Source organism: Larimichthys crocea, chromosome V, assembly GCF_000972845.2.
Source record: "Larimichthys crocea isolate SSNF chromosome V, L_crocea_2.0, whole genome shotgun sequence".
Taxonomy (NCBI): domain Eukaryota; kingdom Metazoa; phylum Chordata; class Actinopteri; family Sciaenidae; genus Larimichthys; species Larimichthys crocea.
In genome coordinates this window covers 193,291-219,916 of record NC_040015.1, presented here as the reverse complement: position 1 = coordinate 219,916, position 26,626 = coordinate 193,291, and the positions used below count along the sequence as shown (strand labels likewise).

The following is a 26,626-nucleotide window of genomic DNA, read 5'->3' as shown; positions in this document are numbered from 1 at the left end:
TGATGAAAAAGTATTTTATTGAAATCTATTGGAACATTGGTGACACAAACCGAATCCACCACAGGATCAACACAAATCATGTGTTTTGTTGATGAACCAAAAACAAAGTGAACAGAGACAAACTTCCTGTTTTACTTGGTACACACAGGAAACCACATTCAGACAAAAAAAAAAAAAAAAGCGCTACAACAAACAGAAAAATTTTCGTGCACAAGGCAAGGCCACAGGAAGTGAAACGAGCCGGGCAGAGGAGACGCCTCATCACGGCCTGACAGACGCTCAGGTGATGCTGGTCCGTTTGTGTCGTCTATGACAGCAGGCTAACAGCAGTAAAAGTAAAAATACTCCATTACTATTTAAGTCCTGCATCCCAGTAGAAATAGAGAAGTATTAGCACGAAGATTTACTTAAAGTATCAAAAGTAAAAGCACACATGGGTGGCAGAACAGCTCTGGGAATAGTCATGCTGGTTTATTACTGTGTAAGAGCCATGTTGTTTAAATATGGATTATTTATATACAACAATGCATCATCATTTATTAGATATGACTTAATGACACGACCTTGGTCGTAAAAGTAACTGTCAGATTAATGTAGTGGAGCAGAAGCATAACGTAGCACGAAATGGAAATACTTTGGTAAAGTAACTTGTTAAACTTAAAATGTTTTAAAGTTTGTTACTTTCTACAGTCAGTTATGACATCAAAGGAAAAATGTCAGATATTTTTTGGTTCAAGCTTTTAAAATGGAGGATTTCCTGCTTTTCAAAACAAGACATTGTAGACAACAAAGTATAGTCAGAATAATTGTAAGCTGCAGACGTAAATTTAACAGAAAAAGATGAATAATATTTTCATCTACTGACCAAATATTGAACAAGGAAAAAGTTAAATAAGATGGGCCCAAATGTAAACAAACATTTGAATGTCCTGAACTCGTTTCCTCAGATTAACGTTTTGGACCAACGTCACCTTTTCTGCCCGGCTCAGGGGGGGACAACAGTGCATTCTGGGAACAGTGCATTCATATTGGGACAGTACCGTATACTGAACATCATCACAACAACGTGTCAGCTGTGGCTCCCTGCTGCAAATTAAGACTTGTGAAAATATTGTTTTTCTCTGGAGGTGAAAGGTCACCAGCAAAGGGAGCAGCACCTAAACACACCACCAAACAAAAAAACAACAACAAAAAAAAACAAAGCAAAAACTTAAAATAAGGTGCCCTCGAGCAAGGCACTTCACCCACAACAGCTGCAGTGGACAAACACGAGGAGGAATGTGTGAATGAAACATCAGGGCCAGATGTTCAGTCGTTATTGCCTCGAGAAGATTCAGTTTAAACACAGGACAGTGAAATGTTTGAGACAGACTAAAAACAGTGAACACATCACTCGTTTTTCTTCTGGTGAAGGTGCACACAGAGAAGCTCAGCCATCTTTAGTTACTAACACCTGGTGTGCTGCCCATCTAACCTCTGAAATTCAACTGTGTTCATCACTCATTTATTTAATAGCGAGAGGCTTCCAAATGAGGTTTTAGGTGCCGTCTGCGGCCAGATTTTATCTTTTTCCTCCATAGTGTTCAATCAGTCGATACCAGTTTATCTCAGATATACTGTGTCTGTGTATAGGTCTTTCAGTCACATCTCATGGTCTTCATCTGTTTGCACACTGAGCAAAAAGCTCCAGAAAAACGTCAAACTGAACTTTCAAGCTCAGTTTTCTTCCACTCAGGTCTTTTTTGTTAAACTAAATACTGTAATAAAGCTGTGAAACTGAACACTGAACACAAACAGGAAGTACATGAGGAACTATGAACACAAAATGTCTTGATTTTAGACTTTGAAAACTAGACAACCGTGGCCTTATCTCAATAGAAAGTAAATCAGGCACAGAGGAAATCAGGTTGGTTCATCACCAGGTTTAATGGTCTGAAGGGTTTATTTACTACGGTGGCTCGGCTAGAGTGGGAGGACGACAGGATGAGTCAAAGTCCACGTGGACACTGAGGAGAGCGAACATGTTTGAGGTTAAGTAGTCCAATGTCAATTAAGATTTTAAAAAATGATATTTTTCTTGTTAGAGCCACAACCGTTAATGGTTTTGAGTCTTTTTTTTTTTTAAAATCAAGGATAAAATGTTTGACAGTGAACTGAATATCTTGGGTTGTAGACGTCATGTCACTATTTTTGACATTTTATGGACCACACAACTTAAAAACAATGTTTTACAGATAAATCGATAATGACAATCATCTTTAGTTGTTTAATAATCTTTACAAATTGTATGAAGTCTTGCTCTATGATAGAATAGGAAGTCTTTTTTTAGAACACAAAAAAAATTAGGTTGTATCAAAACTCTCTGGTTCGCTACTTCACAGATTCAAATTTGAAATCACTCAATACTCGTTTGAAATAACCAGCAGATCCACTCATGCTGCTTTTATATTACAGTTTTTAAACCCTCTGGGGCCAGATATATAATATAAATATGGCAAAAATATGAATATTCATTCTTTTATCAGATGCGTAAAACCTAGATCTGGATATGAACACACCTTTAATCACCTGTTTTTAATATCATCACTTCTGCCTGTCTGAAAGAAAAAGCTAATTTCTCTCAACTTCAGAGCGGCCCTGTCCATCTATAATGAACATATCAATAATTCATCACACGTGCCTGCACCAGTGATCACATCTGGCTCCTTTGACTCGGTTTAGATCTGATCCTTCCGTCGTTCAGCAGGGCTGAGCTGGTGTTAGATTATTACTGAGTTTATAAAATCTAAAAAAATTTAATATTTCTCTGGCAAAACCAAGAAAGAAAATAATAGTTTTAATTCTACTTTTGATGAGTGGATCTGGTGACTGTGTTGAGACGGGAACAAGCTCAGTGTTAGACTGCTGTGTCTGCTTTTTGACTTCCAAAATAAAGTTGGAATATTTGAAGTGTCATATTTTGAGAAAAACGTTTTATGAGAATCCACAACATATTAATTTTTTAACCTTTTTGTTTAATTTTCAATTTATTCTTTTTTGGAGTACGCTTCATAACTGTCTTGTTCTTATTTCTTGCCTGAGCTTTGTCCTCCCTCCGTCATCCTGACCTCTCCTCTGGACTCTCGGCCGTCATCGTTCCACCAGCTTTGCCGCCGCCTCCTCCCTCCTGACACGAGAAGATGAAACTCTCCTTTGTACAGGAAGTGGAATGTGTATCATTATGAGCCTCTCTAACAGGAAGTGAGTTACAGTGTTATTTAAAAAAACAAAAAAAACAAGAGCCAAGTGGACAAACTCCGGTCATCAAGAAGAACTATTAAAAATAAACCTCTCTGTACATTTTCCAAACAGAATGACGGTTCCGTCATTTATCCTGAATCGTACAGTATGTGCCCGGTTGTTACTCCTCCGCAGGAAAAGCAATCGATCTCAGCGGAGAACTGACGATAATCTGTCTGAATAAAGACAGAAACAGTAAACAGACATCGACAGAGTGGGAAGAGTCCTTTAGGAAAAGACTGTGCACCTCGAAAATGATCCGATTCTGTTTCCTTCAGATGGATGACAAAGTTCAAGAACAAAAAAACACAGGGGTGTCCACTCCACAGGTAAGGGTCAAAGGTCAAACAAACCGTTGACCATTTGCATAAACTCTGATACAAGAATAAAGAAGTATAAAACCAAAAGGTTCTTATTGCTTTGAGAGGTGACAGAGACAAGAGGAAGATCAAATATTCATATTAAGAAGCTTCCTGACAAAGAACCACACAAACTCAACAAAAGCTGCATCTGATTAATCGACATATTTTCTGTTTTTTATGTAACTCAATATATTTGGGTGTTGGACCAAACAAGACATTTTTTGTCCTTTTCGTTAGTTGCAGCCCTGCACTAAACACAAAGTTCATGAAAAAATAGTCGTTAGTCTTCACCTTCAAGACCACAAAACACTGACGTGCTGCGTTCAGGTGCAGTCTTGTGTGGTTCTTTATCTGACCTCTTAATAATAATAATTACAGCATTAATAAAAATGTAAAAACTAAGACACAGGTCATTTATCAGTAGCAATCAGTGGAATTTTTAGTCTTTCAGAGGCCACTGTTGAAAAGCTTTTTGCTCCTCAATATGAATGAAGCTGGTGGAGGAGGTTTGGCTCCGTGTGTGCTGGATCAGGAGGAGCCGTTTGATTTGATTATAAATAAATCGAACAGAACAGAACTCGCCAAAGACAGAACGGTTAACAGTCGGGGCCAAATTTAGGAGATTTCCTGGCCCGTCAGAACAGTCAGGAATCTTTCATGAACTCAACATGAGCCAACGATGCAAGGGAAGCTGAAAAACTGATAACATGTCAGCCTCCAGCTCAGTGTGGCTTTAATTCATCTCAGTCCCAACCCACAGGACTAGAGAAAGGGGTCCTGCGTGGAAAATCTTATCTGATAACAGCATTAAGAGAACATCTGCAGGGTCCCTTCACTGTTGACCTAACATCCACTCACGAGAGCTGCATGTAGCTGAAGAGCAGCGGGACCAGGAAGAGCACGTTGAAGCCCACGGTCCCGTAAACGATGTAGCGGTAGGGCAGCTCCACCTCCATGTGCTGCCTGGCCTTCCTCACGTCTCCGCTTGGCACTCCGAACACCCAGCACACCAGCGGGATGGTGATCGCCTTCATCAGTGCCCGCGTGGCCACCAGGGCCAGCACGCCCAGGACGAACCGCAGCATGGCAACGCCCACCAGGCCGGTGCTCAGGGTGGGAAAGGTGAAGGGGAGCTGCTCCGGCGTCGGGTCGGGCATCAGACCCAGGAGGTGGTTGACATGGGAGGCCAGAGCGACGCCAGCACCCGTGCCCAGGATCTGAGCGGTGTCGCCCCGCGAGGTGCTCCAGGTGTCCAGGTTGAAGGAGAAGAGGCCCAGGCCCAGGTGGAAGGAGATGATGATGAGCGGGGCGTAGCGGCAGGTCAGGTTGAAGCTGTCAATCAGGTCCAACGCGGGCAGGAAGAAGAGCAGGATCAGGGAGCTGTAGAGGACACCGGCGATGACGTCCTGGAGGAAGAACGAACAGAGAAACAGAAGCTTACTGTTACTGAATTTATCTGACGGAAACACAGAGTTCAGTGTCACACTTAGAAGCAGAACAGACGGGTGTGTAGGCGGAAAACTGCAGGCTGACTGAGCGGGAAAATACATCCTCAAACAAAGAGAGGTTATGACTTGGGCAGAATTTATCAGATTTGTGCTCAAGACTGCTCCCACAGAAAATATCCAACCTCTGACCTTTACCCAAAGCAGAGTTCATTACCCTGCTGAATCCAGTGTGCACACAGCAGCAGGGATAGGGGCGCCCCTGAGCTTATCTTATCTTTTATCGATGCAGAATGGTTTCCAATGTGGAGGTTAAATATTAGTAATAAGGGTGGATAAAGAACATGGCTGATGGCATTGGTATCATTAATATCGTATAAATCAGCAGAAACTGGATCAGAGTTTAGTTTCAAAACAAACTTTATTTAAAATGTCCTGGGCACTGCGTTTAAATAATAAACAGCATTTTCTGCTGATGCGTAAAGGAAGTTGAAGACTGTTTACAGGAAACAGGAAATCAGCGAGCTCAACATGGCAGTGAACTCTGGACTCAAACACAAAGGTCATCACAGCCGTTTATTTATTGACCCGAGCTGCAAACTGACAGTCGGTTTCCTGCTGCAGTGTCGACTGCATGTTCAGGTTTAACCTCGAAGAACTCCAGCTGAACTGTTCAAAACCATTTCTGAATGTGCGACCAAACTTACATCTGAGAGAAAATCAATGAAATGCTTCAGTTTCCTTCAATTATCAGCTGTGAAATCAGAAATCAAACAAGGTCTGAAAGTCAAACGGCAAGAAATTTTCATCATTTTAAGTCAAAACATTTCAAAACGGTTTAGAACCTGCTTGAAAGTGGAAAATCATGCGAGTGGACAAAACAAAACACATGAAGACAACTGTGATCAACATTTTCACCTTTTTAAAAATTATTTTCTAGATAAAACAATTGATTTAAAGGGTATTTTGGTATTTTTTAACCTTATGTTCATGTTTTTCTGTCATACTGACTCATGGGGACAAGAAGTTATGAATTAGGCCGAGTATTAAATGAGAGCGCTGCAGTCTGCAACGGTCTACAACAGAGCACAAAACCTTTCTCTGTGGGGTCGTGTTGTCAAACACGTCAAATCTGAGCCGGTCAGAGACAAAAACAAGCAAGGATTACGTTGTAGACCATTTGGTGGTTGTAAGCTGCAACACGCTCCCTCACTGCTGGACTAAATTCAAATTCCATCGGGCATGGATGTGACGGAGACGTGCCCACTGGGGTTTCCCCATTACACTTCAGTCGATAAAGATATTAATCATTAGTTGCAGCCCTAAAGAAGTGAAACGTCACAATACGAAGACATTGTCCTGTGACTAAGCAGTTCAAAAAGTTGGTAGGTTACTGGTCATAAGACTCGCTGAGCCTAAAACTGTTTTCTGCTGCATACGCGTCACAATGTCAGTGGTGGATCAACACAACCGGACATCACGATGACAATGACATCAAGCTGGCCTTACATCAACGATTTACTGTCGCAGACAAATATCAAGTTTCAATAAAAAAATCCTGAAAGTTTTGCTCGAGTGGCGGCGCATTCCCGTCATCTGGATCGTTTAGTGTAAGGTGGTCATAAACACTCAGTTACGCTGTCCTAAGTTGGTCCTTTTCTCGCCCTGACGTTCCAATAAAAAACAAACATTATCAGAGGTTTTTTAGTCTCATATAAAAAGTCAACAACCAATAGGAGCGCTCTCTGTAGCACCATCAGGAAGCACGTGACTGGCTACACAGCAGTAAATATGGAGGGTGTAAGAAGAACATAAAGTCTCAGTTCTGTTGGACTGTAGAAAGGGAGTGTCCCTCTGACGTCCTCACATTTGTACCAAGATTGAGTGGAACCAGATTTTGACATGTGTTTTCTTGATGACTAACATACAACTCTAGTTGTCATCTAGTTATCATCATCATCAGGATATATTTCTGCTGTGGAAACTTGATTTCTTTACCATTTAAATGTTTACTTACATTCCTTCAAAGCCTGTGCTGACTCTCCTTTTCATTAACTGTTTGCACAGAGGGTGGAGAGTGCAGATCAGCACCGACACGGGTGTGTATAGTATTTACTTTGCTTCAGAGTCTGACAGCAGGTGTGTAGTCCGTGTCCACCTTCCCCAGATAAGAAATCAATGAGGGTTACTGTAAACTGACACCCGTCTCGATCCACCGGCCAAACGCTGGAACATTTCAGCGGTGCCTGGCAGGTTAGCCCACTTGGACGGCCTCACTGGAAGGAAACCGAGGTCCTGTTACAGTTTAAATATCTATTTGGCTGCTTAAATACACGTTGTGGTACATGCAAGCCCTGATCTCACAGTCAGTCATTAACCCGCGCTGAACTATGAGTCCAGGAGCCACAGAGCTTGCGTCACATGCTGGCAGAGGACTCGCGTCCCAGTGATCTGACGGACAGTAAATAGTCCACAGCAAGGACACATTTTACTGTCAGACTAGTTAATGATGACTCAGCAATGAGATAACTGACAGGAAACCTCTGAGAGGTTATACTTTATCACCTTACTGCTGCCGCTGCAAACTTTTATCAGCCCTTTCTCTTAATGACACAGCAAGTGAAAGCTTTCAGCTGCCTGTAATTTTCTCCTCCACTGACACAACTAGAGGGAGCTCTGAAACAATGAGCCGCCTGATCTAAAAATGTCCACAAAGAGGACGAGTGGGTGGCACGGAGCCCTGAGGAACAACAAGGTACATGTTATGCTTTTATCTTAAGTGCATTACGGCAAAAATAAAATAAATAAATAAAACAGAAGTTCTAATAACCCTCTAAGTAAAGCCAGAGCCAGTGTGACTCCTGCCTGCGGTTCATCTGGAATCCTCTAAATGGATCCTGCCATCAGCATCCATTAAAGTTGCAAAAGTTCAATTAAGTTCAATTTGTGCACTAGTTGTAGTCAAGTCAAATTGTTACAACCCAGCTCATGAGGGGAGAGAAAGAACATAAACATAAAATCAGCTGTATTTGGTAAAACAAATACTTCTTGAAATGTGGATCAATTACTCAAAAAAAAAGAGGTGAGGTAAACTGCAAAGGGCAACATCATGTCATCTAAACGAAATCAAAACGAGAAAGAAAAACCTCACTGACAATTATCTAGGAACCAAAAAAACAGGGAGAAACAGCACACATAAATTTAGTGACTAACAAAAATACTGTACTACAAAATCAGTAAAATAAACTACATCTAGTCCAAACTGAAAAAAGGTCAATACCACCATCGCTTCCATGTCTTATGTGGACTGAAAACAAAACACATAACCTCACCATCCAGTCGGTATACTTAATAGTTAGAGGGAAACAAACACATCACTTCACTTGGAGAATGATAAACTCAACAAAAAAACATTCAATGGAAAGGTGTTGAATTATTTGAAGGTGATCCAATGCTTACCAAAGATTCACAGAAAAACAGGGTTAAAATCTACTTTTCATTTAGACTTAAGAACGCCAGAAATCTGAGTGAAAGTGCTCAGCGATCAGTCTGGTAAAAGGTCAACTGGTGTCAACAACATCATCAGTAGCAGAACATCGTTTCATCTCCGAGCTCTTCCTGCAGAACAAAAGAGGAGGAAGTAGTTTCATTGGGCGTGATGATTTCCAGAACACATTAAGTGCCCGGCGGGCCTGGCAGAGTGGGACCACTAATGGCTCACCATGTGTTCAAGTTCCACTTCTTGAAACAACAATCCCCACATGGTCTGACTGACGAAAAGACGATATCAGGTGGAAAATGAGCTCGAACTTCGGTTCTGAGGTCTCGACCCAGACATTGTGTTTCTGAGCTCATAGGTTAAACAAATCCAGTTTGTGTGGTGGTTAACAAAAACACAAAGCTGCTACTGTGATTTATGCTCTTAACCTCCTTCCTGGAGTGTTAAAACTGTGCATGCTGTGCAGACGTGACAGTGAGGTTTACATCAAGGATCAATTATCTTCTATGTTCACTGTGAACATCCATAAATCCACAACGATAGAAAAGAAACTATGCTTTTTCAAACTTTTTTAAACACTAGTATTTAAAATGATACCTGATAGCTCTTTGGATACCATGGCAAAGAGAAAAAAGTACTATGAAATAGGATATATTTTTTCCTTCACATATTGAGGACTGGTTGCATCAGAGCAGGTAGCTCCTGGGTGCCTTCCTTTGGAGCTGTTCCAGGGATGTCCAACTTGTGGGAGACACCGAGGCAGACCACACAGCGACCCGGTGGACCCAATGGATAGATCAGTGGATGGTTGCAATGTTTCCCACAGAATGACGGTGTTTTATATTTCATCTGAATTCAGCAGCAGGTAAGCCACATGTGGAGGAGGCTTCGTGTTAATGACGTAGTCACTGTTTACTGCTGTGGTCCTGTGCTTGTAAAATAAATTGTGATAATGTCTCTCTGCAGCAGAGCTGTGTGATCACAGACCTCACAGGAGGAGAGGTGGAGACCATCCACTAGTTAATCCACTGTGGATTTGTTCTGATTGTAGTTCTGTTTTTACAGACTTCAGATGCTATCCAACATGTAAGTAACAGAGATTATATTAGAGAGAGACAGAGAGAGGGGAGAGGAAGAGCAGTGGTCGAGAGACATTGACAGTAAATAAGAGTGAGGGAGCATCAGCATCAATAAAGCTGATTAATTAGCAAAATCAAAACTTATTTCCTGATTGTTTCACAGTGATTATGTTCAACACAAACAGACACACCCCCAGCAGCCCCTGTTGGTCTGTTGGTCGAGGTTGTTTATTTATTTTTCAAGATACCACTGCAGGTTTTGTACACTGCATAACAAAAGTACACTGCAGTAGAGAAACACATAACACATAAAGATTTTAAGCACTGGTCTGAAGTCCACATATTTCGAGCTCCGTGCCCCCAGATGCACAGAAGACATTAACTTTTCACTGCAGTCATTACTAGTAAACACCTTGAGTTTTAGAAGGAATAAGGAATTTTAAAATAAAAATGTTAAAAAGTGTTAACACCTACTATGTAGTTTATAACTGGGGCTGAATTCCAGCTGTTCAGTCTGCAGAAATATTTTCATGGACGCTCTGGATCAGAGGATGTAGCTCTGTCCAAGCACTAAAAATATACACAACACTACAGAGCATTGTTTGTCTGTTTACAGCAAGAAACTATTTAGCCACCTGTTTCCTTCCACAAAAGTACTTTTACTATTTCTTCCTGTTACAGCTCGTCCTATAAACGTCCCCCCTCTTCTTCTTCTGACCCGGCCCATTCCTCTTCCTTCTCCTGTTCCCACTTATCAAACCAAGCACGACTGTCAAGCAATCTGGATAAAATCTGAAACGCAAAAACTCCTGCTGCTCTTTCTCATGTAACAAGTGATGTCAGTTTATCTGTGACATCTGAATAATCCCTTAAACTCTGATCTTCCCTAAAATGTTCCGTCAACTTAAGCTCAAAGAAACCATATTTTTCCACACTGCATACAATCTCTATCTGATTCTGCCAACACATCAATAAAACTGTCATACTTGTAATGGATCAAATATTTAAAATACGTTTTTTATTGTGCCAGAATAATGACATGGACTAGTAAAAATCACTACCCCACTCAAATGAAGGGGAAAAACCTGTGTTTTTGCCGCAGCGCTGGATTCTGTTTAAAGGCCTACTGTCAACCGACAGGCATGGCTCAAGTCATTGTTCAGTCTGCGTCCTATAGTTTATAACTAACTGTGAATTGTAAATGAATAAACTGCTAAATGAATTAACTAGGTCAGTCATTATTTATCTGAGAAGAAAACAGGAATATTTGTTATGTTGGGATGGTCATGGATGGAGTGCAGAGTTCTGGTGAGATAGAAAGCAGTGTTAGCCGGCAAATGTGGACGTGGTTCCTGAGGTGGAGGGCTTAACTGTGACACCGCATGCGGGCAGCCACAAAAAGCCCTTAAAGAGAGTCTCTGATGTGGAATTACCTTCTTAAGTTTATCTGGGAGGACGGCCAGCATACTGTAATGTCTGCTGCGTCCCACATCATCCATCAAGCCCTCTGACACAGCCTGTTGCCATGGTGACAGACAGCCCAACCCCAACAGTGCACCATGACATCATCTACCAATGAACGAAATTACCCTGAACAAGCGCAAATGTTACCGGCACGTGGACAGAAGAACTCACACACATCTGTAGTAACTGGATCACTTGGCAGATGATTTAGGTCCAAAGACAATTTAAATAATCAGAAAAACCTGCAGTTCCTCAAACGTCCACTTGAGGCTGGCTCCAGAAGTGAGTCAGTCTCCATAAGTCCCCATGTTCAAATGTCCAACTTGACAGCAGAAATAAACATGTTTACAGCCTGGTACAAAAAACAGTTTTGGTCTCTGTAGCTAATTTCCCCCTTCATGACAACTGTACTGAGGGTGAATTTATATACAACTCACCTGTTCAGATTATATTAAGGCTTAAAGTTATGCAGAATGAACAGTGTGGACGCTTTGACTGACAGGTAGGTGCTGTTACAGATGACTTGTTTGAGCCAAGAGACGGGCCTCATTTGGGGATTTTTAAATGTAGACTCTTTAATATCCACTGAGCACACCAGAGATGAACACACCCACCTGGTGGTGTTAGATTCTGTTTTTCACGACTGTACCTGTATTGTGCAGCAGTGATCTCATGTAGTGAAAGCCCCGCTGTCGGCAAAACAATCTGCTGACGTGAGAGCAGCAAACAAAAAGGTGCAGGAGCAAGTTTTTGCAGGCACACCACCAATATGCCTCAGCAGTTCTCCAGTAAGAACAGAGAGACATGGCCGTTTATTGTCTTAACCACTTACATCTGCACTGAGGATAGATTAATACAGGCCTCAGCATGTTGGACATATAAGGAAAATTCCAGATTAGCTGTGTGGTTATACGAGTAGAAAACAGAGTGGCTCAATGGAAAACTAGAGGTCCATAAGAGGGATGTTCCTCATTACTAATTCCCCTGAAATTTAAATGTAGTCACTTAGATTAAAAGTAAGAAAACACTAAACAGTCAAAACTAAGCACAATTTAAAGACGCTGTTTAGTAACATACTCTGGTATTATGAGCTATGACCAGTTACACATTTGACGTGGGGTCATTATTGGCATTTAAATGTCAGTAAAGGCGAGAATAAGACGCATATGGACAGTATCTTCCTGCCGGACTCAATGGTTATAAAGAAATTTAAGCTTTGAAGTTATTACACAAAGAGAGAAGGCCCTCTCATTTTGGCGTCACTGTTGAGGAATAACAAACATGCAGGTTGGATTAACTTTATGATGTGAGCAACAAAACATAGCATCTGTGTGATGTGAAGCTACAGACGATCAAGTTACAGCTTTCAGAGAGCAGGTAAGCTAATGTTACGTTAGCTAACTAAAGTATAAAAAAAAAACAGCATAACAACTTGAAACATTTGATTTTATTTAAACTAGAAACTGTTGACTGAATTGAAGGGGGCGGCCAAAACACTGTTAGTGTACAAAGTTAATCAACAACCACATTTCTCTGTAACGGGCCCTGCTGGGTGTAAATAACAGCAGACACCTGACAGATGTTGGTGAACCTTCTTTTCTCCACATTTCTGAAACAGGAAAACCATTGTTTGGAGGCTTAAGTTCAGATTCCACCTTGTGCTCAAATCAATGAGTGTAAAGGTTTCCTGTTTCGCACCCTGTCTGCTGATTGTACTGTTCAAAAATACAAGAAAGAGATTTTCCGCTCAAAGATGTGCTTTGTGCCTTACTCCATCACTTGTCTGTTTGAGCTTCAATGTGCAGAGAAGTTTTCTGTTTGTCTGAGCTTTAATTTTAAAGTTTAACACGTCAATGTACGAGCAGGATCATGTGACATCACAACTAGTTTGAAGTCGATATGCAACTCACACACCTGAAACCTCCGAGCCCAGAGAACGGACTTTTCACATAAGTTTGAGTTCTTAAGGAGTTAGACTACGTTATATGGCTTCTTGATCTGACTGGTTGAAGTTGGCCTGTTATAGACACTGATACAGAAATGGTTCATCCAATCACCTAGCCTGTATTTCTCAAACTGGCTCCAACGGCGAAATGATGATCCTGTGTAACAAATCGTCTGGCACATTCTGACCTCCACAGTCTTGGACTGGAAATAGAGACTGGTTTTGAACTAAAACATGTAACATGTCCGTTCTTGATCAAAAGCTGTTTTTGCCTTTTTAGAGCACATTGTCTAAAATTACTCATCTCTGACTCACTTATTTTGCAGACTGTCATCACTCTCACAGTCTCTTTACAGTGCATGCAATTGGTTTGTGAGCTTCCTGGGCTGCTAAACCAGTGCCGTAAAGAGTCAAAAGGCTGCACTGGTTAAGATAGGAATGCTCAGGCTCTGCGAGCCGATGTTTCTCCTAGATCCATGTGAGGGAAGAAGCTTTTCCAGCGCTAGCCTATTGTATCTGGTATCTTCTGATCCCAGCAGGAAGAAAAAGCTGTTATCAGACTGGTTAGAATGCTTCAAGATTGTCTGGCAGTGTCTGGTATAGGTATCTTTTAGGCACAACCTATTGTACGTTTCATTGAATGAACCAGTCTTTGCGAGGCCTTGCGGTCTCGCGTTCTGTGTGTTGCACCTCTTCAGTTACACGGGTGATTGTGTTGCTGACACCAGAACCTGACGCCAGTGCACTCTGAAGCTGGGGTGACTGCAGGTCAGATACTGTTTCCCACATGTCAGCTATCACGTTCAAACAGATGCTAAACTGGAACCGCAGGTGGCAAGCCTGGCACTATCTGTGTACTTGCGTGTGTGTGCTTGTGTGTACTTACCAGGATTGAGTGCATTCCCATGTAGATTCGACTAACACAGACCACCAGACACCAGCAGAGAGCCAAGCTGAAGCCCAGTGAGAACGGGTACTGTGGAGGTGACAGGAGAGAACTTTCAGCACTTCATACAGCTACAGACATCTTTGATCAGTTCCTTTTAGATCAGCTAATTATAAAAATTATTAAGTGGTGTTTAAAATTGTTTTTTTTTCTTTTGCCAAAGCTACTAACTTAAATTATTAATATAATGGGGCGGGGTCGTCCACTAATCAGATGATCAGCGGTTCGATCCCCCGGCTCCCCGGTCTGCATGCCGAAGTGTCCTTGGGCAAGATACTGAACCCCAAGTTGCTCCCGAAGGCTGTGCCATCGGTGTATGAATGCGTATGAATGCTTAAATCCTTAAACTGATGAGCAGTTGGCACCTTGCACGGTAGCCAATGCCATCAGTGTATGAATGTGTGTGAATGGGGTGAATGAGAAGGAGGACTAGAAAGGCGCTATATAAGTACAGTCCATTTACCATTTACAGAGGCAAATAAATCTTCACATTTGAGGAGTTGTAACTGATGATTTTTATCTGATAATGTTTGATAATGCTGTGCAGATGTTTTATGAGGAAGTAGGTGCATTTAATATGAATATGTATGAAGGTACAATAAAACTATCAGATACCAGAGCTATCTACAGTACATATGAGTGCAAAATGATTTAAGCATTCATTTAAATGCATATAAAGTCGACCCTGCTTTGTGTCTCCTGCTGTACTTTGCCTCTGATCTGCACCTAAGGACCCTGCTTCACATTACGTAAATAACTATTTGATAGAGTATGCATCAAATCAAATCCTTGCATGTTTATTGTTCTGAAGATTAAAATGATAGTGATTGTGTGTGTTCAGCTACACTTTGCTCAATGTACAGTTTGCAATCAGTCCTCAATAAAACGTTGCAGCAGATATGTAGTGGATGATTATCTGTTAATGTGTGCTCAAAGGACCTCATAAATATTTTAGCAATTCTGCTGTTTCCTTATCAGATGAACGTAGCCTGGAGCGAGGAGGCCGGGTTCACACCAGAGCTTAAAGTGCTCCTATTCGCTCATGTGGCTCAAGTTATTTGTTTTCTAGTCGGCGTTAAATCCAAAAAGCTGCAAGTGCAGTTTAGAGGTCTTCAGTCCACTTAACAACCAAACATCCCAGAGCCTCCGGTCCACAACAATGATGTTGTCAGAGAACAGGGACATCCATTTTCCGTAGCACATTTTCAAATTACAAACCTGTTCAGTTGACTGTCATACAAGACAGAAAAGATAATTGACCCATTTCTTGTGGATACTGCCTAATCATTTAAAGAGTTATCGTTGCAGCTCTAGTCCCCACTCCACAGAGGAAGAGAATATATTTACACCAGGAGTGTTTCGCCTGTCAGACTTTGTTAACTTGGTCAGATTTGGTCATTTTTTCCTGTTTAGGTGCTTCTAAATATGTAAATATGCTATGCAGTTAAACTGTTTCCCTTTTGGCTCTTTTTACAATCGGATGTTTGCATGGGGTGTTGTGTATTTTGAAAGCTGACTGGATTCTCTGTATCATTGCTGTGTGTAACTTCCAGCCACCTCAAGCCTTCAGAGATGTTTGAAGGAGCTGATGCTGATTAAACAGACACAGACGTTTTATACGCTAACAGCTGTTAGCTGCAAAGGAAGTTAAGATTTAAGACTTAATCACATCCACATCAACCACTGCTCCTCTGTCCCAAGGCGTCCCCCAGGCTTCAGTGCTTGGTCCTCTCCTCTTCATTCTCTACATTCTTCCCTTTGGCAACTTCATGGTCTTCATTTATACTGCTACGCTTATAATATCCAGCTCTACATCTCCACCAAATCTATTACCTCTGCCACTCTCTCCAACAGCCTCACCGACATGAAATCCTGGATGCACACTAACTCCCTCAAACTGAACGGTCACCTTTGACGATAACCTTTCCTTTAAGCAACATGTCACTTTACACAAACATATTTTATAGCACAATAAGGTGAATATTTGCAAAATATCTATCCAAGCATTCTCTCAATATTGTACTCTAAATATTCAAAACCATATAGTACAAAGTTTACATCCATAATCACTTTGTCAAATGGATTTTTAGCTAGAATATAATCCTAAAGTACCTGAAAATATTAAGTTATTTTATCACAAGTTGTTCAAACAATTAAGTCTAATCTTGAATTACTGCCCAGAGTGTGGCACCATCTTATCTGAGCCACCAACAGTGATTTATAAATGTATAAAGGTTTTTACGCAGACCTTATATACCTCTAAGTGTGCAGGAGACAAAGACACTACAGTCTTAGCTGCGCTGTTTTATATTATATTATATTATATAAGATACATCCAAATGTAAACCTTGTCCTTGGCGTTAAAATGTCCAACTTCACAGCAGAAATAAACATGTTTACAGCCTGGTACAAAAAACTTTTTTTGGTGTTGGTTAATTCATTTTAAGAAGTGTATTAGCCTGTTATGTGCAGGCTACATTTGCTCTGCTGATTTTTCCTGCAGTCAGTGTTTCAAAGTGACTGAATGAAAACACAGAGTAAACTGAAAGAAGGCCATAACAATGACGTACAATAAGCAACATGGGTGGTTTCACAACCTGCATTAGCCTGATGGATAAAAAGATAGAAAGCTGTTTTGTGCTTACTGCCAAGAGTGGCTGCTGAACTCCAGCCTCTTAGTCTTTCACTGGACAAATGTATTTTTGTAACACAGAGATAACCTTTGTTCCAAACAACAGCTGCTTATCTGCCAAATTAGCTGTTGGTGAAGTAGACAAACTAAAGCACAGCTGATATTTACCTGCATTGTGTTGATTGCATTGTGTTGATTTCACAGCATGGGCTTAATGGAAAGGTCATTCAGATATTTTACTGGCATATCACGTCTTAATCAAAACCTGGAGTTTGGTGCACTTACCTATGCTATTTAAGTTTTTCCACGTAAGCTCAAGTAACATCTACGTCATCTAATCTATATATTGTAGTGTTTTGTTTTTATGTGGTGTAACCAATGACAATAATCCACATCAAAAAACACTGACAGTATAAAGAATGGACATGAATGACGTCACCTATAGGTTTCCGAAGCACCGTTTTGACTGAATGTGACTGACTCTCAGACAACTCCTGTTAAGACTCTCTACAGGTGTTTCCCTAACCACCAGGCTGCAATTTAAAGAGTCAATTATAGACTTAGACCTCTTTCAAAAATGAGGTCAGCGCAGACGGAGGTTTTAGTTGAGAAACAGGCGTCTTTATGTGTGTAGATTAGCTGTGAAGCTGGCTCAGACGCCATGCTCAGACTGTGTTTAGGGAAAACTAGCTTCTGTGGAGATGTTGTCCTAACAGTGTATTCTGTCCATATGCAAACAGCCCATGGTCACCGGGTCCCATGGCCAGGTTTGGCCGCTCGCTCTGGTGCGACCACGGTGGTGCTGTGGCAGACGCCTCATGCAAAGTTTTATGGACGTGGTGTTTATTTTGTGTGGCTTGCGGTTCTCTGCACACTGCTCATTGACTGTTAGTCTCAGCGGAGGGTTTGCTCTGTGCTCCCTCATGTAACACACATTATACTGTACATACATATACAGACAAACACACACACACACACACACACACCCAAACCACACTGCTGTCAGGGTGTGCTGACTTTCAACACTGAGATGTAAACGAGTCGGGTTTGTGGGTACGCTGTGAATATCTTCTTATGTTGGACGTCCATAATACCACAGATGAAGACAGACCCTTTACATAATTATAAACTTATAAACGTGATTACGATGCGTTTAATTTGGTAAATTCACACACTTGCAGCTCAAATGTTAACAAGAGAAAAATGTGCTTCAATACCCAGAAGACGGCAGAAGACCAGCAACCACCAGTCTGTTATAATTTATACAAGGAACCAAAGAAAAAATACAGAAATACATTAAATGTTAGTGAATTTAGCATCAGCTCACTCACTCTTTTAGTCATACTGATACCAACTTAATGCTATTAATGATTCTTGATACTCTGACTGATGGTACTTGCTGTTATGTGGTGGTAATGCTACATAAAAACTGACAGAAGCATCATTTATCCACAAGCTTATCAATACTTTGGTTCTCACCAGTCAGTACTCAGTACTGGTTTGGTACTGGTTCTCGATACCCATCCTTAACCTCAACAAGTTCATGACAACTGTACTGAGGGTGAATTTCTGTGCAACTCACCTGTTCAAATGATATTAAGGCTTAAAGTTATGAAGAATTAACAGTGTGGACACTTTGACTGACAGGTAGGAGCCATAACAAATGTCTTGTTTAAACAACCAGGCGTCATTCAGCCCGCCTCAGGTTGGTTCATGTGATCCACATCTTTGCTGATTTTTAGTCTAGCTGGGAGGCGGAAGAGGCTATCAACATGGCAGCGGCCAGTGCCATCACACTTCAAAACGGCTTATCAGAAACCTGTGGGTGACGTCACGCATACACCGTCTATTCTTTATACTGTGAGTGATTTGAACTAGGCTATAGCTAACACACAGCTGCTGCAACATGCAGAGTTTAATTTGGAGTCATAAAATCAAAAACTCACTTGCATCAAAAATTGAATGAGGTGCTTTTTTCTGTTTGTGGACAGTCTTTGACAAAAAAAAAGAAACTTGTATCCTACAGCTCTTTAAAAAGCCAAAACAAACATTATTTTCCTTCTTTTGAACACAACTGTAGAGATTCTGGGTTGACATTCATCTGCAGTTTGAATGAGAACACAATGTTAAACTCAGGGTTGGAGTTAGGAAACGCTACACTGTTCAAATCATTCATGTTCACAGGAAAAGCTGCACTGTTCCCACCTAATGGTCCCATTCAGGGGAGGAAGTCTCACACAAAGCGTGTTTACCATAATGTTTTCTGTTCTGCCTTGGCTGGACAACATAATGAGAATTTATGTCACAATCTGATGAAACCATGTTGACCTACTCCTATACTGCTTTATTTATCTACTATGCCCTCGATCACTCTTTTCCTCTTTCCTCCTCACTACATCTCTGTATTAATCCCCTCTTCTCTCCTTGCTCCTTCTCTCCTCTATGCTTTCTCCATCCCCTGCCCTCAAGTCTCATCTTGTCTCATCTCATCCAGCCTAATCTTTCCTCTCCTTCCACCCTCCTCCTCCTCCTTCCCCTCTATCCATGAGCTGCTCTTTTCTTTTCTGTGTCTCGTCCCCTGGCTTATTTCGCTCTGGCATGTTATCTTCCACAGAGAGACATCTGGCTCTAGTTACTGTCTGAGCTGGAGGTGGGATGGGAGGAGGACCGTCTGACTGAATCCAAACACTGGTGCTTTTGCTTAGACAAGTCATCTGAGGTCACGATTCATCAGGAAGCTTTACAGAGCGGCTACAGCAAGCAGCCAGGGATGTGAAGGACAAACTTCACCTTCTGTGTGAAGTCTTGTGTGTCCTCTTGTAGTCAGAAAAATTAACAGCTATCCCTGAGTGTCTCGAGATCATTTTGAATATTTTGAACTGAAGAATCTAGACCATCAAATATTTGCAATAAAACTTGGTACACCATGCCTTAAAATACAGGAAAATGTCATCTAAACCGTGACAAGGTTGAAGGGTTTTAATCATGAAACTGCTATAAGCAATTATAATATTCTCTTTTAAATCAACGGCACTAAGTCACACACCACCAACTATTTGACTAATTTTGGTGAAACTGGATCATATTTTATGGAGAAAATGTTTTCTGTTTCCAGGCTGTGAGCTCAGAGCACCGGGAGAGTGTAAGTGTTTATACCACAGGCGTTTAGGACCATTGGGAAGAAGAGGAGGTTTACAGGCCCGGGGCATGGGGTAATGCTGATGGGGAGCGAGCAGGCAATGTAACCAGGCTCAGTAGCCTCTATGGACATAATGACAGAGGAGAAGAGAACGAAGAGGACGTTGACGGAGGACGCTAGGAAAAGAAAAGGAGAGAGTGAGTGAGCAAGAAGTAAATGTGGGACTGACTTTTAGTGGTTGGTGAGAGCTTGGTGAAATAAAAGTCTGAGAGACAGACGCTGACCTGGGCTGACTGCTGTTGGACTAGTAAGTAATATTAGCTGGTTGCTATGTCTTGTGTTGTTGACCTTGCTTCTATTATTCATAGCAGAAACAAAAGACTGTAGAATGAGTATATCAGTTTCAATTTATTTTATAACACAACAAGCATTTTTTGGTTGCTTGTTTCCATCAAAATAGAAGAGGAAAAAGGTGTCATGCCTGTTAGGGGATTATTAAATTTATAAACAGTGCATTGCTTTTCCTGCTTTGTTGCCATTGTTTTATGTTGCACTGAAATCTTAACTCTATAAATGACAGAAACACTGTGGGTAGCTGAGCCTTTTTACGGTTACAAACCGTGACATTTTCCATTCTTGTTCTTGGATGTCGGTCACTAGCACCTCCTTTCTGATGACATTGCGCACATCGTGCAAGATGGATTGGCTCAGGAACATATTGGTGAAAAGCTATGACCTGATGTGTGGACGTGTTGTCTGAAGGGATTTGTCAATAAACTGTCACCAGTACATGAGGATAATAATGAATTAGTTGGAAGCTACAACAGAAAACATTGATAAATCATCTTATAATTTATAATAATTTAATATTATATAATTTAATTGAATAAATGTTATAAACGTCTTGATAGAGCCAAGTTAGAGTTAAAGAATGATATTTGAGACTAATAAATGTGAGAGCATGAGGCTGAAAAAGTGAGACAGTGTTATCTAGATCACAAAAGCAGCTCAGCAGTTTATATTTCGAGAGCTTGAGCAGAAATTGTTTTGCTCGACATGTTTAAGAAGGCGTAACTATTGTGTGCACCTTCAAACTCAACTTGACAAGAAAAGAAGGCTAAATCAGTCTTATCTCATAGTCCCACACCCGAAGGTCATGGGGTCGTCTCTTATCTCCTGCTCTGGCAGACAAACGGTGAGGCAGAGTGTTTTAAATCAGTCTCACCTCTGCTCTTGGGTGCTGTGATTCATTCTACAAAATACTGGGAACCTAAGCATTTTCCCCACCAAACACACCAAAGTAAAGGCTCTCAAACATAAAGTAACGCTTTAGAGAATAGCAGTGCGTAGTGGGAATTGTTCTGAGCAGTTACAGTAGCAATAACAGTATCTGTTTAACAAGTGGTAATCAGTGCAAGCACCTTGAACAATACTGGCCTAAAACTGCAGATAATTGTTGCAGAGGAGTCTGCAAAGCAACAAGGAAAATGTTGTGCTGCTGAGGTGACACAGAGACACTGAAATATTGTATTTCTAAATGCAAACACACTGCTGTTTGGACATAATTATTGTGTCTATAAAATGTCAGAAAAAGTCATTTTTTATTATTACTTTGTCAAAGATAAAATGGGGCAAATACACATTTGAGGCTGAAACTAGAAAATGTTGACTAATTTTTAGATCAATAAATTAGCTTGTTTCTGCTCCTCATCTTCAATCCTGTGAGAATCAAATGGACTTCCTACAGTTTGTTGGTCACTGTGTGGATGCACAGTAAGACAACAATGGACGTGGACTACACAGACTTTGTGTTAGCTTTTACAGACTGGACACAATGGAGTGTTGTTCCTCCTGAGTGAACAGGAGGTGAGGAAAAGAGCAACAGAGAATGGCTTGTTAAAACAAAAATCCCTGCAGCCGTGTTATTCCAGTCATTTGGGACTCTTCGATTAGTTTTTAATGAACTTAAACAATGCTGGAAAAACAGGAGGCTGAATACGAACTGACGTCAAGAGGCCGACCAAAGTTCAGGAGGTTTGTTTGAAATTTTAGCCACACATGTTAGCATAATAATCATTATTTACACAAGCTGATTTGCTCAATGTTACATGCAGTTACATTTTAACGAGTATGTTAGCATGGCAACAAGTTAGCATTTAGCTCACATGTACAAGATCAAGATAAATGTTCCAGGAAAATAAAAACGCTTCAGAGAACATTTAGCTGACTAACCCTTGCTTGCTTGCAAACTGGTAAACTGGCTCACTTGCAGCTTGGTGGTTACTTGCTTGCTTGCATGTTTAATATTGGATAAAATTATCTTGTTAATAGAGTTTGCTAATATCTACAAACAGCCACTCAACACAAAGTCTGAAGTTAAAGCTAACATTATATTGTGGTTTTGGTTGGCTGATATTTGCTTGCTTGCTAACACGGACAAACTGAGTTATTTGGTTCCTTCATGGTGTTGGCTGATAGGAGAACTTACAAAGGGCAAGCTAGTTAGCAACATGCAGCCAATGGTCCAAATAAAACATATGAACATTACGGATGTTATTCTTAATAATATACAATTTATTTTTCAGTCTTCATTTTAGCAGTCTCCTGTATTTGATTTTTGGCTGATGTACGAACAACAGGACGCCGACTGCAGTTCACTGCAACAACCAAAGGCGTCGTTACAAACACAAGGTTTTTCAAAATTACTTTACTTTAGTGATGAGTCTGCCGTCTATTTTCACAGTTAATCAATAAGATGCCATATGGATGGCCATATATAGGACTAAAGAAACACAAATATGAATTATAAAAATTGTTGCTGAGTTTTTTGTTGGTCCATCTAAAAACTTTCTTTTGTGATGTGTAAGGAGCATTTTACTCCACACGGTCCTACAGTTGGCTGTCGACTTTTTAGTGTTGTGTCCACAATGAGCTTGATTTCACTGCAGTACAAGCGGTAAAGAGTCAAAAAATGTGGTCATACAGCTGTACAGCAGCCCCAGCATCTGTCACCATATCCACTGGACCAGCCGCACATTAATTGTTAATGACACAGCTTCAGAAGCCTGACTTTAGAGGGCAAAGTCTCAGTAAACCTGTATCAAGAGTTGGCACTTTGTACATTTGCTTTTGTTGTTTGTAGCTGGGCAGGTGGGGGCAGTAGATGATTACATGGGCTGTGAATAGTAGTAGACCAAAGGTTTGACCCCAAATAGCCTCAGAGATAGTAACGACCACTCTCTGCATGCTGATATCTTTTATCAGCATGTTGTTGACATGAGATAACCTTCATTTACTGTCTCCTGTGTAATTATCAATGTATAAGTCTCAAATACAGACATTGATGACTTTATTATGATTGAATGGAGACACTAATACTTCTTTGTAAGAAACATCCTCTGTAATTACAGCCTGACCGTTATATCTGTCACACTGACAAAAAACGGACAGTGTTTGCATGACCTCACCCACACGCTTCTGAAGAGCTCAGAGCCGCTGCCATGTTGGCAGTCCTGCTTCTTCCGCCTCCTGGGTAATCTGAACATCGGCAAAGACGTGGATCATCAGACCTGAAGTGTACTGAATGAAGCCTGGGTGCTCAAACAAGCCACCTGTAACAGCACTAACCTGTCAATCAAAGTGTCCACGCTGTTAATTCTGCATAACTTTAAGCCTTAATATAATGTGAACAGGTGAGTTGTATATAAATTCACCCTCAGTACAGTTGTCATGAACGGGGAAATTAGCTATAGAGACCAAAACTGTTTTTTGTACCAGGCTGTACATGTTTATGTACATGTTTATTTCTGCTGTGAAGTTGGACATTTGGACATGGGGACTTATGGAGACTGACTCACTTCTGGAGCCAGCCTCAAGTGGATGTTTGTGAAGTGAAGCCAACACAGGAAGTGACAAAATCTGCAGTTCCTCAGACACAGAGGTTGCTGCTTGATCTGTACTTTTATTCTATGATTATTATATGTCATGTTATTTTACAGGTTGTTTGGGGTATTTTAGATACATTAATTATGTTCTACATGTGTTTGTATTTATAGTTTTTTATAAATGTTCAGCGCACTGATGTCCAGACTTCATTACATACAAAGGTCCCAAAGGTTTGATAGAGATTATCAGCTGATGTTTACTGATATCTTCTCTTCTCTTTGGCTTTTAACACCATGTAGATAGTAGATTTTATGTGTATACATGCATTTTGTTATTTATGTATTTATTTTTGTCTGTTTTATTTATTTTATCATGTGCGGGTAGTGCTTTTTTTTTATTGTTTTTTATCTTTTTATTATCTACTTCATGTGTTGTTCTGTTTCTATTGTGCTATTTATTGTGTTCTATCTTGTTGTGCAGCACTTTGGAAACCTTGTGTTTGCTAAAAACCTGCTATATAAATAAAGTGGATTGGATTGAATTGATATCTGAACTTTTTCAATCCCTAATATCTGCATCAGCATTTATTGGAAATTATTATAAAATAACAAACTGTAAAAATAGTGCATATATTGTGATACACCATTAAGTGGCAATTTTTAACAACAGATGCATCAATTATTTGTTGCCAAAATGTAATGCGTGTTATGCATGTTTTTAGTGACTTTCAGTGTTGATATACAGTTACTTACCCTTTGTTGACGGTTTACTTAAACTATTAATTATAATGTTAGAGAGGTGTTGATTCATCTTTATGAACTTTTGGAGGCTGCAGTTTGCTGGTTGAATAAATAATATTCTGTATAGCAAGAGGTGTTTTGTTGGAGTTTTGAAGTGATAGACATTAGATGCATGTCTTTTTGTTGTAATAAGTGTAATAAGCGTGTGTTTCTGGATAGATAATTACGGGCTAATGTTGTGAAACAAGACAAGAGGAACTTTCGCAGTTTCCTTCTTGGAAATCAGGAGGAAGTAGCTCCTGTCAGCTTCTCCTGCTGCTCACATTTCAGATCAACACTCTGACAGTGAGTAGGACTGATGTACTGTACCTCCCAGCGGCCGTAGGTCAAGAAGAACAAGGAGAAGGGGATGGCGGTGCCCGACATGGCATGTGTGGACGGCATGCTGTACTCGGAGTTGTAAAACATCTCCACTTTGACCACAGGTGGTGAAGCGGGTCGAGACCACCCTAACACGTCCTTAGTGCACTGACCCAGGTACATGACCCAGACCCACACCATGATCAGCCTCCTGCTCACAAAGGCGTCCATGTTCCACATGACCCAGGGGAAGAAGGTGATGTAGAAGAGCTCGTTGCCCAGCTCGGTCCCGAAAGTGAACAGGTAGAACAAGAAGCGGTTTTCGATCAGGAACTCCTGACCGGCATCACCGGTTAGAGAGTTTTTGCGGAGCGGTTTCAGAGTGCTGCTTGCTTGGGGACCCTCGCAGTCCTTCTCCGGCCCCGTCTTCTCTGACTCGGTCGCCCCTTGACCCGCGGCGGTGGCCCCGGCGAGGCTGCGACCGTTACTGCCCACGCCGACTGTTTCCCCTCCGGCGGTCGCCGCGGACACCGCTGCCCCGTTCTGGGCAGCATTTCCCGCTTCTTCTCCGGAGTTTTTCACACCGATAGACTCGACAGTCCTCTTCCGAACACCTGCTGTCGTTTGCACTTCCTCGCCTTCCCCGGCCCCCATGACGGCCAAGCTTTCACCCTCATTCTCCGCAGTGCTGTGATGGTGGCAAGCCCCGTTGTTGTGCGAGTGAGACCGGTCCGCTTCCTTGCTGCTGCTGCTGATAGTGGCGGTACTACCAGCAGAGACGGTTCTCGAAAACGTCCCGCGTACTCCACAAATGCGCTGAAAGCGGGCGACATGGTGGGGGTCTTGCAGATAGTAGTACAGTTCTACAATACGGCTACTTTTTTCCATCTTTAACCCGGTTTATACACCCACACACGGCTGAGAGAAGGAGCACAGACTCCGCCACTTACAGCGGATGATGGACGCTAGCTCTCCGGCTAACGTTAGCTAGCTGACCCGCGCATCATGGCAGAGCGCGAAGTGAAGCGGAGCCGTTAATAACGTGAAACAAGTTGTGAAGGCGGGTCCGGTTATTAAAACACAGACGAGCTGCTGTTTGTTGTAAGAGGACAGCGGATAAAACACACGGCTTGGTTCTTGTTCGACGGTGTCCGGATGCCTTCAGTGTCCCGCTACCTGAGCTGGATCCAGCGACTGAACTGACAGATCTCCGGAGCGACCGGGAGCGCGCCTTTTCCGAGCGCGCCTTCACGTGCTGTCGGAAATTTCGCAACTCTTCGTGATTAGAGTTTTTTTTTTTAGACATACATTAATCCATCCACCCATTTTGATGATCAGGGTTGTAATTCGTTGTGGAAATAAATGTTTTTGAACTAAAATTATATAAATAATAAGTAAACACTCAAGCTTTTATACTTTAAGGTTGAGGTTTTATACAAAGCCCTTTGAAATCTGAATCTGATTTTAGACCTTTATGTTGTAAAGTATGTAATTTGCATAAAATATAAGCAAACAAGTAAGTGAATATGTATCTTATGAAACATCACTATTCTGAAAACATTCAGGGTACATTAGGGGGGACGAGGACACATAACCTCAGTTCTTTTTAAATCTTGGCTGCATATAAACGGTTAAATTTATATCCAGGTTCATCTTCTTTAATGGCGACATTAAATTATCGTTGTTGATGAAGGGCTTTGTTTGAAAACTTTAAATGTAAATAAAACTTTTTTGAGGGCATTTAGGACTAGTTGAACCTCTAAAAGTTTGAGTTTAGTAGGAGCACTTGAACGCAACACTAGTCCGGGCGCGCACGCAGAGTAGACGTGCTACGTCACCACGTAACGTGAC

At 41.2% G+C, this 26,626-nt stretch overlaps 1 protein-coding gene across 2 annotated transcripts; it reads right to left on the bottom strand.

Annotated features, from left to right (window-relative positions):
* Positions 1 to 26,020, bottom strand: sgpp1b (sphingosine-1-phosphate phosphatase 1b). 2 transcript variants are annotated; one of them, XM_010745134.3, is made up of 4 exons: positions 24,785 to 26,020; positions 13,960 to 14,049; positions 4,500 to 5,047; positions 1 to 3,190 (listed from the first exon to the last, which is right to left on the bottom strand). In XM_010745134.3, exons 1-4 carry the CDS (start codon positions 25,661 to 25,663, stop codon positions 3,130 to 3,132), a joined length of 1,578 nt encoding a protein of 525 aa, XP_010743436.2. In that variant the 5' UTR covers positions 25,664 to 26,020; the 3' UTR covers positions 1 to 3,129. The 2 variants fall into 2 exon arrangements, with proteins under 2 accessions (XP_010743436.2, XP_027134526.1); XM_027278725.1 differs by having other exon boundaries at positions 1 to 3,166.
* Between the last annotated feature and the right edge of the window lie 606 nt (positions 26,021 to 26,626).